The sequence below is a fragment of the Archocentrus centrarchus genome, chromosome 17 (assembly GCF_007364275.1).
Source record: "Archocentrus centrarchus isolate MPI-CPG fArcCen1 chromosome 17, fArcCen1, whole genome shotgun sequence".
Lineage (NCBI taxonomy): Eukaryota > Metazoa > Chordata > Actinopteri > Cichliformes > Cichlidae > Archocentrus > Archocentrus centrarchus.
In genome coordinates, this window is record NC_044362.1 from 8,179,762 (window position 1) to 8,190,149 (window position 10,388).

The 10,388-nt window shown below is 37.9% G+C and overlaps 1 protein-coding gene across 1 annotated transcript; it reads left to right on the top strand.

Annotated features, from left to right (window-relative positions):
• Positions 1-482: 482 nt before the first annotated feature.
• On the top strand, positions 483-3,334 carry LOC115795547 (myosin-9-like). Its single transcript, XM_030751518.1, has 2 exons — positions 483-2,330; positions 2,428-3,334. Exons 1-2 carry the CDS (start codon positions 652-654, stop codon positions 3,173-3,175), a joined length of 2,427 nt encoding a protein of 808 aa, XP_030607378.1. The 5' UTR covers positions 483-651; the 3' UTR covers positions 3,176-3,334.
• The last annotated feature ends 7,054 nt before the right edge of the window (positions 3,335-10,388 follow it).

The following is a 10,388-nucleotide window of genomic DNA, read 5'->3' on the forward strand; positions in this document are numbered from 1 at the left end:
ATATAGAAAATCCACACAGAGAATGTCTCTCAAAGTCCATTAAAAAATTGACATTAATACATTAATACTTCCCCCATATCTTCCTGTAGTGCATTGCAGTTACATTGAAAATGTATTAGGCTCAAAGTTACGCGCAGTAAGGCATGGCAAGGCTGCTATAGATGACAGGTGGGTTCTGACATATACGCGGTTGCAGCTGATAGCTGCCTTGTGTCTGTGTCACTGAACTGGACCTCTCAACAGTGCTTGTGGTATTACAAACTCACCTGTGATATTTGTTTTGCATACCTGAGTTAATTGTTTGAATATTAATATGTTATGCTATCTCTCTGGTGATCGTGCCACCATAGAATCTCACTGTAGAATGTTATGGTTTGATTTTGTTCTTACTATAATTCTGGTAGAATTATCGGTCTGTGGGCGTGGTATTTTGGAAGGAGTAAAGAATCACATCAAAAGAGATTCATTCCAGTCCACATCAAAGACACAAAGAGAGGATTTCACCGCCTTTGATCTGAAAAGGTTTAAGTAGGCTCGTCAGCCAGATTTAGTGATCGCGAATCTCGGACGGCAGAAACAGAGAGCAAGACGGTTAAAAACGTAAAAGGAAACAGCAGAAGCTAAAACTCGTGTACTAATTTATCATTTAATATGTCAGACACACAAAAGGAAACGTGCAGAAACATGCAGATGATTTCACTGGAAGAGGCCTCTGAGAAAAGACCAGCTGAAAACGAAGCTGCAAAGAAGGAGTTGGTGGAGCTCCAGAGACAACACGAGGAGGAGAGAAGAAGAATAGAGGAGGTAAAGAGGGAAATTGTGTTAGTCCTGAAGGTCCTGAAAGAAGAGAAGAGCACATTACAGAAGGCAAAGTACTCAACTGAAACGGCAGAGCTTCAAGAAGAAATTGCAGAGCTGAAATTACAAAGGGCAAACATAGAATTGATGGAAGGCAAGGAAAAACTGAGAGAGAAGAGAGAAGAAATAGAAAAGGCCAACAAGGAACTGAAGCATGCAAGTAAGGAAGTTGAGAATGTAATGAAGAGACTGCAGGAGGCTCAGAAGGCTCTGGATAAGGAGAAGAAAAAGCTGCAAGGGACAACAAATAAATCTGAAAACATTAAGAAAGAGTTGCGGGAGGTCCAAGCAGCATTAGAGGAGGAGAAAAGGGCAATAAAAGAAATGAGGATAGAATCTGAAAAATCAACAAAGGAATTGTTGGAGGTTCAGACATCCCTGAAAGAGGAGAAAAGAGCTCTGGAAGAAGCAAAGATGGAAACTGAAAGTGTAAGAAAGGAAGCTGACAGTTCAAAGAAGGAATTGTTGGAGCCCCAAAGGGAAATGGAAGAGGAGAAGAAGGCAATGCTGGAGGCCAAGAAAGCAACTGAAGTTGCTAAAAGGCAATGCGAAAATGTTACAGTGGAAGCCGAGATGGCAACACTGAAACTTGAAAATATAAAGCTGGAATTGTTGGAGGTCCAGAAGTCCTTGAAAGATGAGGAAAGAGCTCTGGAAGAAGCAGAAATGGAAACTGAAAGTGTAAGAAAGGAAGCTGACAGTTCAAAGAAGGAATTGTTGGAGCTCCAAAGAGAAATGGAAGAGGAGAAGAAGGCAATGCTGGAGGCCAAGAAAGCAACTGAAGTTGCTAAAATGGAATGCGAAAATGTTACAGTGGAAGCCGAGATGGCAACACTGAAACTTGAAAATGCAAAGCTGGAATTGTTGGAGGTCCAGAAGTCCTTGAAAGATGAGAAAAGAGCTCTGCAAGAAGCAGAAATGGAAACTGAAAATGTAAGAAAGGAAGCTGACAGTTCAAAGAAGGAATTGTTGGAGCTCCAAAGGGAAATGGAAGAGGAGAAGAAGGCAATGCTGGAGGCCAAGAAAGCAACTGAAGTTGCTAAAATGCAATGCAAAAATGTTACAGTGGAAGCCGAGATGGCAACACTGAAACTTGAAAATATAAAGCTGGAATTGTTGGAGGTCCAGAAGTCCTTGAAAGATGAGGAAAGAGCTCTGCAAGAAGCAGAGATGGAAACTGAAAATGTAAGAAAGGAAGCTGACAGTTCAAAGAAGGAATTGTTGGAGCTCCAAAGAGAAATGGAAGAGGAGAAGAAGGCAATGCTGGAGGCCAAGAAAGCAACTGAAGTTGCTAAAATACAACGTGAAAATGTTACAGTGGAAGCCGAGATGGCAACACTGAAACTTGAAAATGCAAAGCTGGAATTGTTGGAGGTCCAGAAGTCCTTGAAAGATGAGGAAAGAGCTCTGCAAGAAGCAGAGATGGAAACTGAAAATGTAAGAAAGGCAGCTGACAGTTCAAAGAAGGAATTGTTGGAGCTCCAAAGAGAATGGAAGAGGAGAAGAAGGCAATGCTGGAGGCCAAGAAAGCAACTGAAGTTGCTAAAATACAATGTGAAAATGTTACAGTGGAAGCCGAGATGGCAACACTGAACTTGAAAATATAAAGCTGGAATTGTTGGAGGTCCAGAAGTCCTTGAAAGATGAGGAAAGAGCTCTGCAAGAAGCAGAAATGGAAACTGAAAATGTAAGAAAGGAAGCTGACAGTTCAAAGAAGGAATTGTTGGAGCTCCAAAGGGAAATGGAAGAGGAGAAGAAGGCAATGCTGGAGGCCAAGAAAGCAACTGAAGTTGCTAAAATACAATGTGAAAATGTTACAGTGGAAGCCGAGATGGCAACACTGAAACTTGAAAATATAAAGCTGGAATTGTTGGAGGTCCAGAAGTCCTTGAAAGATGAGGAAAGAGCTCTGCAAGAAGCAGAAATGGAAACTGAAAATGTAAGAAAGGCAGCTGAGAATTCAAAGAAGGAATTGTTGGAGCTCCAAAGGGAAATGGAAGAGGAAAAGAAGGCAACACTGGAGGCCAAGAAAGCAACTGAAGTTGCTAAAATGCAATGCGAAAATGTTACAGTGGAAGCCGAGATGGCAACACTGAAACTTGAAAATATAAAGCTGGAATTGTTGGAGGTCCAAAGAGCGCTGGAGGAGGCAAAAAGCCAAGAAGCCGAAGGGCCTGATGCTGCGGTGACAGAGTGTAAAGATGCGCACAAACCGGAAGAAGCAAAAAAGGTGCATAAAAAGAAGAAAAAGTCAAAGATGAGCCGCATTTGCAGCTGGTTCAGCTGTATCAAAGGGGCTCAGGAGGAGGATGACTAACTTCACTCCTGGCAGTTGGGAGAAGACCCCAAAGACACTCAGCTACATGTTACCTGGCTGAGAACACCTGAGGCTCCTCTGGGAGAAACTATGAAAGATTGCTGCATTAATTTGACCCACTTGCAGAAAATATGTATTGCTTGTATTGGAATTTTGCTATTTTATCAATAAACCCCCCCAAAAATAAAAAATTCATGTGAATGTGTCAGTGTGATAGAAAATTCAGATCAGCAAACTTAGACTGACAATCAGTCTCTCTTTCAGATTTTATGCTCACAGAGAAAAAAGGTATCAAACAATTTCATCAGAATTTCAACATTTATTAAGAGCAAAGGTGCAATTTTAATTTTAAATTGAACTTGATGTAGTTATTCAGTTATTTCACAATTCAAATTTCATCACATAAAGCACACCTGTGCATTCATTGAATATTGTCAGTATAGCAACACAATTCACACACTAGTCAAGAGGAAGTAAGAGTCACAGTATCGTCCTAGTTTATGTCAGTTTGTGATTTCAAAGGCAGTTCTACTGTGTCAGGTAAACAGGTTTTTTGTGAAGGAAGACACCTGAAACACTTTAATTAAAAAAGTAAAACATTTAATATATTAAAGGATCAGAAAAAATACACACATGGCCATGTGGGGAATCAGAGTAAGAGTGTGCACTCTCTCTCTCTCTGAGCCTGTGTTCCTGTCTAACCAAAACATTTTCATACAGCTCGTTGTTATCTAAGCATAAACAATATCTGGGTGCTATGAGTTGACCCTCGTCATTCAGTCTTGTTCAAGCTGGTTTTTCAGAGTCCTCTCAGTCATGGGCACATCTTCTTCCTGATGTTCTAATTTAATCAATACAGAGAAAGTTTGTCCAGATTAATGACAGAACATGGTGACGATGGCGATGTACTGATTGTACGTTTGGTGGCCGGGCCTCAAGATAAGATGCTCTGAAACAGAGAAGTTAGTCTAGAACTTTCTGAACTGTTGCTCTCTGTCTAATGTATTATTTAATTGTTTATTATTTGGTTGATCCACTGTTAATTATTTAATTTACTAGAGTTTACCTTAAACATATGTCCTTTATTCACTGAGTAAAAAATAATCCCTAACAACTCCCTCCTTTTTCACACCATCCAGGTGTGAAAAATTGAACACCCCTATGGTTATTAACCTATTGATTAAAAGTAAAAACAACATGAAAACAAACAAAATGGCATGAATATAATATATTTTAAAGCACAATAAGTCACTACAAACCAGAGTTGCTCTAAAATGATTTCTGTGAGCCACTGAGCTCTGTAATCAGTATTTATACTTTGACATGGTCACACACACACACTTGTTAGAGACAGAGACAGAGGGAGCTCTTTTTCAGTAAAGAATGGAGAAGCATTTGAAAAGCATTCTAAAACATAATTATTATTAGCACTCTTGTTTCCTCAAATCCCCCTCCTTTTCTATAAAGTAAGACCAAACAAACAAAAATGCCAAACAAGTGGACTAAAGCACGAGACACAAGATCATGATCCTTCTGCAAGCATAACTTCAGAATATATCTGTTTAGAGCACATCACATGAAACAAATATTTATTATCACACTTTCATCAATTAGTATTTATTTGCTGAATAACTGATCCTGTCATTACAGGCTCAGACCCCCTTTTTTTATGTCTTTTCCCAGGTGACCAATTCCTAGGAGAAGAGAAAAAGTTAGAATCTGTCCATCTAATTCCCCAAAACATTTTCCCATCATTAAAGATACAGGATTTATTTATTTATTTGAATTCTCTACTAATTTTGACAATGTTCTAAAGAACTGAACTGCTATGGTTAAAGATTATTTAGACTGAGTAAACCACACAAGCAACATCTGTTATTTTATTCTGCTGTTAATGATGTTCAGGTCTATCACTGAGTTTTCCAATCAGCCTCTGTAAGGTTAATCAACATTCCTGATTCAATATTATAATTAACCCAATCTAAGTTTTGTTTAATTTTGACTCAAAAGGCATACAGTGACACAAACTCTGCTGCTGTACCTTAAATTTGTTAGGAACTCCACCAGGAACTCTTAGGCATAAAGAAGCCTTTCAGGCTGATTGTTTTATTACAACCTGGAAGATTTCAGACACCATTCCATTTTCCCAAGACTCCCATCCTCCACACGTCAGTCCTCTGTTTGGCAAACCAGGGATTTTTAATGCCATTTTATACTCAGATAACAGGCCATCACACTGAGATGTTCCCATCCACAGTGTGACAGACAGTTGTTCTAGTCCGAGGCAAAACATTCCCTGTAAAAAGGAACATTTCTTATCAGGACATAGCGGGGAGCAGTTACTGGTATCTAAAAAACTAGTCCAGTTGTATTGTACTGATTTTTCCCACTGTCTTTTGTTTGAAAAATTGAGTCTGAACTGCAGGCCTTTGGGGTCAGAATTTAAATATGAATAGAACCTGTGGTCTTGATCATTTTATTTATTAATTTTACCCACTAATATAACACCCTGACTCAAAGACTATCAAATTAAAATCTACACACTACAATTTGCCAAGAGACATATTTAACAGCAGAGGTGTATGTTTGAAAGAGCTATTATTCAGTGTCTTCACATTACAGATCTCTTGATTAGTTTAACCCACTCTAAATTTTCTATTCTAGAAATGATTCAATCTATTCAGATGAAAAATAAAAAGGAATTGATGCTCTGAAATCAGCACTTAACACAGATTTAGGTCAGAAACCAGGAAAAATAAAAGTATATGCTAAAGCTCACACAGAGTCTATGATTAGTCACCCTAGAATCCTACAGTTTAAATTTGCACATGGGTACATGTGTCATACCCATGGAATAAAACGAAAACAAAAACACTAAAGACTAAAGGTAGAAGCAAACATAAAGAAAAACAAACATATATAAAATTGTGATACCAAGATCCAACAATACATTGCCTTTGGCAATTCAACAGGGAGTTTTTGTAAAGGAGCCAGTTCTGGATCTGTTCTTAATTTTTCACTGAATTGATAAAATTATAAAGTTTTAGAGCAGCTCCCTCCTTTTTGGCCTCCAGAAACACCCAGTCAGCCAGGTGTAAGACTTTACTGGCCCATTCTGGCCCCCAAACCTTATATTTGACATTTCAGAATGTAGCCATTTATTTTCTCCTTTTTTTTGTTAAAATTGATTAAAAATAAAATGCAAAAAATAAAAGCAATAAAAACACTTGGCATTGCAAATGATATTTGTTTTCATTATTTGGTTATCTTTCAATGACAGCATTAGTATTTGAGTCCTCATTAAGCATGTTATTCAATGTTATTATAATGGAAAATGTTGCCAAAATTACAGCTATTATTCTTGTCCTAATTGGTTAAAAAGAAAAGGAAATCTAATTGGACTTAATTCTATCTTACATCATATACAAACAGTCTGTTTTCTGTTTAAGAGTGACACAGTTTTAGTGTTAGTGAGAGAAACCTTGATTATTTTACTTTCATGACTCCATTTATTTATTTTGTACTTTGTGTATCTTTATTGGTCTTGTTCTGAATATAACACCATGTAGTGCAGTCAGTCAAAATCAGTCAGGTGAGTCTGAAATGTTGTGGTAATTCTCGGGTCAGAGGTCATACTCACACTTCCCTCCTTTGTCGACCTTTTACACAGAGCTCACAGCAAAATAGTTTTCTGTGATGATCTAACTGAAATCAGGACGTGTCCCTCCTTAGACCTCATGTCAAGAAAAAACAATAATTAGTGTTACAAGAAACAAAGCAGATTATATTCCTGTGGCCTTCCAATGATAAATTATGCAAACAAATTATGAGTCAGACTACTGAGAATGTTCAGACTGAAATTGAGACATTGCAGTCTGTTGTTATTTTTCTGCAGTTCCTTGACCTTTGACCACTAATGTGTTTTCTTTCTTCACTGAAACCTATGACTGAGCGTGCTTAAGGCCTAACGCTCCCCACGTCGAAAAGATCTCCTGTTGATGACTCTCCTCCTGGTCTCAGACTTTACACAGAGGTCAAGGGTCAAGAAACTTACAGTTCACCTGTTCGTCTGAAGTTGGGCCTTCTTATTGAGGGTCATGTGGAACCAGGAGCCTTTTTCCTTGAGTCTTAGAGCTGTCAGTCTGTTCAGGAGAGCTTGGTATGATCTTGAACACCTTGATCTGCACCAGTTTCTTTATTGGTAGCTGATCCAGTCTCTGCAGCCCCAGTGATGTTGTTCAGGCTCCTGTTACAATGAAACTGAGAAATCTTTATTAGTTAAATCTTTACTCTTCTCCTAGTCTATATCCCTCCTTTGAGACATAAACTCTGTTTTGTCTCAATAATTTACCTTAATTGAGCTTATTTATCTAAAGGGCATACTCAGTTTTATATCATTAGCTTTTGGGATTTTTCCTTTAATGCTTAATTCAATATCAAATTGTTCAGACATTCAAAATTCAAATGTTCTCTGCTTTTCTCTTATAACCTTAGCTTTAAACAAATCTACCAAATAAATAAATGTAAATGCACAAAAGAGTAAATCAGGTGATTTTATTTCATCCTACATTTTCATAAATAGGTTTTTTTAATTCTCTGTTTTGCTTTGTAACAGAGCAGCAGCTCAAGGTTTGGCACTTTGTTTTGCTTTGATTCAGCTGTTGTCACAAAATATTCACACAGGCTGTTTTATTTTTCCCTCTAACTTTTCTTTTTAAGGTTTCACCAAAACTGTGTTCCTCGTGGAAACTTTTTTAAAATTTTAAAATTTTAAAAAATTGTTGTTAAATGAAAAGAGGAGAAAAGAAAAGAAAAGAGAAAAGAAATGAAAAGAGAAGCAGCACACCAAAACATTTAGCAATAAAATACAACATGTAGCAATGCAGGGAAGTTATAATTCAGCATGCAGCTCCTCATCCTCCATGTCTTTGTCAGTCGTGGTTTTCATCATCAAATTCACCACAACTGTGTCCACTGGAACCAGGGCACAAGGGGCTGCTTTAACAGCCAGTGATTGGCTATTGGCTTCATTTAAAACCTCTGAAAGGATGCTTTTGAAACCAGACACAGTACTGAGAACATGCAGAGCAGGTCTGTCTGTATAGATATTATTATTATTATTATTTTATATATACAAATATTGTGGCACCACAAACACTTAAATACATTTCCATTACCACACTCCCAGTGTCCAGCTCTCTTGTACAAGCACGCGTGTGTGTGATTGTGTTCTTGGTGTGTTTCCATTCAGTACGGCTTGTACGTTGGTGCCAAGTTAAAATGAATATATCACAATAAGTTATTGTCATTACATAGTGTGAGAGGTGTAAACAAAGCCACAGGAGATCATTTGTTTTTCTTTAATAAAAATGCCCAACAAAACCAGTAGAACACAATGGAATCTGTTTCTATCTGAGGGAATCTGTGGCATAGTGACATATAGTAAAATATGTCAGTATCTTACCAGAAGCTGACAGCTGGAAATCTTGCAAAAATGAAATAAAAGTAGTTGATTGCCATGCTAGTGTTTAGGAATATTCTAGGAATATTTTAGAAATTCCTGTTGTGCTCTTAAAAAAACAAATTCAATACTTCAATAACCTTTATTTAATTCCAGACCATTTTTCAAAACCTGCGTTTCAAAGAGTTTTACAGCACAAAATAAAGCCTCCAAGTCATAAAATGCAGTGATGGAAAAGAGCACTTTAGCACTTTATTTATAAAGCACTTTTAAAAGCAATAACAGGGCTGACCAAAGTGCTGCACAACAACACCAAACATAAAGGACAAACACAGGCCTGAGGATAAAACACAAACTCAAAGTGTGTCTTCACTCCCCCAGCTTATCACACCTCATCAAACTGTGATTTGCAGTGAAGGTTCCACAAAGTGGTGTCAGTGGAGAGTGGGCAGGCAGGTGACTTCTCCAGGTGAGTTATGGTGAAAGAGAGCCAGCTTTGGTTGGCAGATAAGTCCTTCCTTTAGGGGAACAATGAAAAGAAACGCTGTCTACAGCATTACGGCTGAGAGTACGACTGCAGCTATCGGTTATGTTTGTAATCAAGTATTCTATCAATTATTGCATCAACTGACATTAACACTGTGACACAGACACATTGCTGAGAATGCCAATCACGCAATCAGTGGTTCAATGAATTCTGCTTACAGAGACATTTACCAACTGTGGCCACAAGATGGCAGTGATGTAAAGGATGGAAAGAAAGGCATGAGAGAAGCTTTATGGCAGAAGTCTGTTTGAGATAAAAGGAAAGAGATTCCTTTACTTTGGTATGTTTTAATTAATGTTTGTTTTTTAGATTTCACTACAAAAGCACTGCTTGCCTTGCTTCCTATGAAGCACTGGGTGACTTTGTACATGCAGCTTTCATGTCTATGTGAACAGGAATGTTCAGGCTTTTTACCCATTATTTTACACAGTGGTTCAAAATGTTCAAAATGTTAAAACAGCATAAACAAGCATTGTGAAAGCCTTCATATAACCATTTGGATAATGCCAATGTTCATAGTTATGAGAGTGCATACCTTTTTCAAAACAACCACGTGTTTCTAACCAAACATAGATTTTAACTTGTTGTGTCTGCACCAGGGTTATTATAGTTAACGAAAACGAACGAAATAACGAAAACTGAAATTGAAAAAACATTGTCGTTAACTGAAATAAATAAAAACTAAAATTAAAAGGAAGAAACGACAACTAACTAAAACTGAATTGTGAGTTTACAAAACTAACTAAAACTAACTGAAATTATAGATATTGTTATTTTTTCAAAAGTCTTGTGGATTGATATGAAATCATTTTTTTCTCTCTCCGAGTTTAAGCTCGGAACGCCGTCGGGCAAATGGGTGCACATGTGCGTGCGTGCGCACACCGCGCTGCTCCTCAGAGAGTCCCATGTGGTGTTTTTTTTTTTTTTTTTTTACTATGATAGCACAGATAGCAGCGAGTGTCTTGTTGTGGATGATGTTGTGGATGATGTACGGAACACTTCTTAGTCAGGAAAAAAAACACCAACATCAAAGTAGACCTGAGAAGCGCACACAAGGCAGCTACGGAAACCGCTCTCATCCTACAAGGCAACCCGGCCTGCACCTCCAGAGAAACGTGACTACTCGTCGGGTCAACGCAGCCACAACGTTGTGTTTAGTCCTTGTGCGTTTCCGGCTACTTTATCAGTCAGATAATAACAATCAG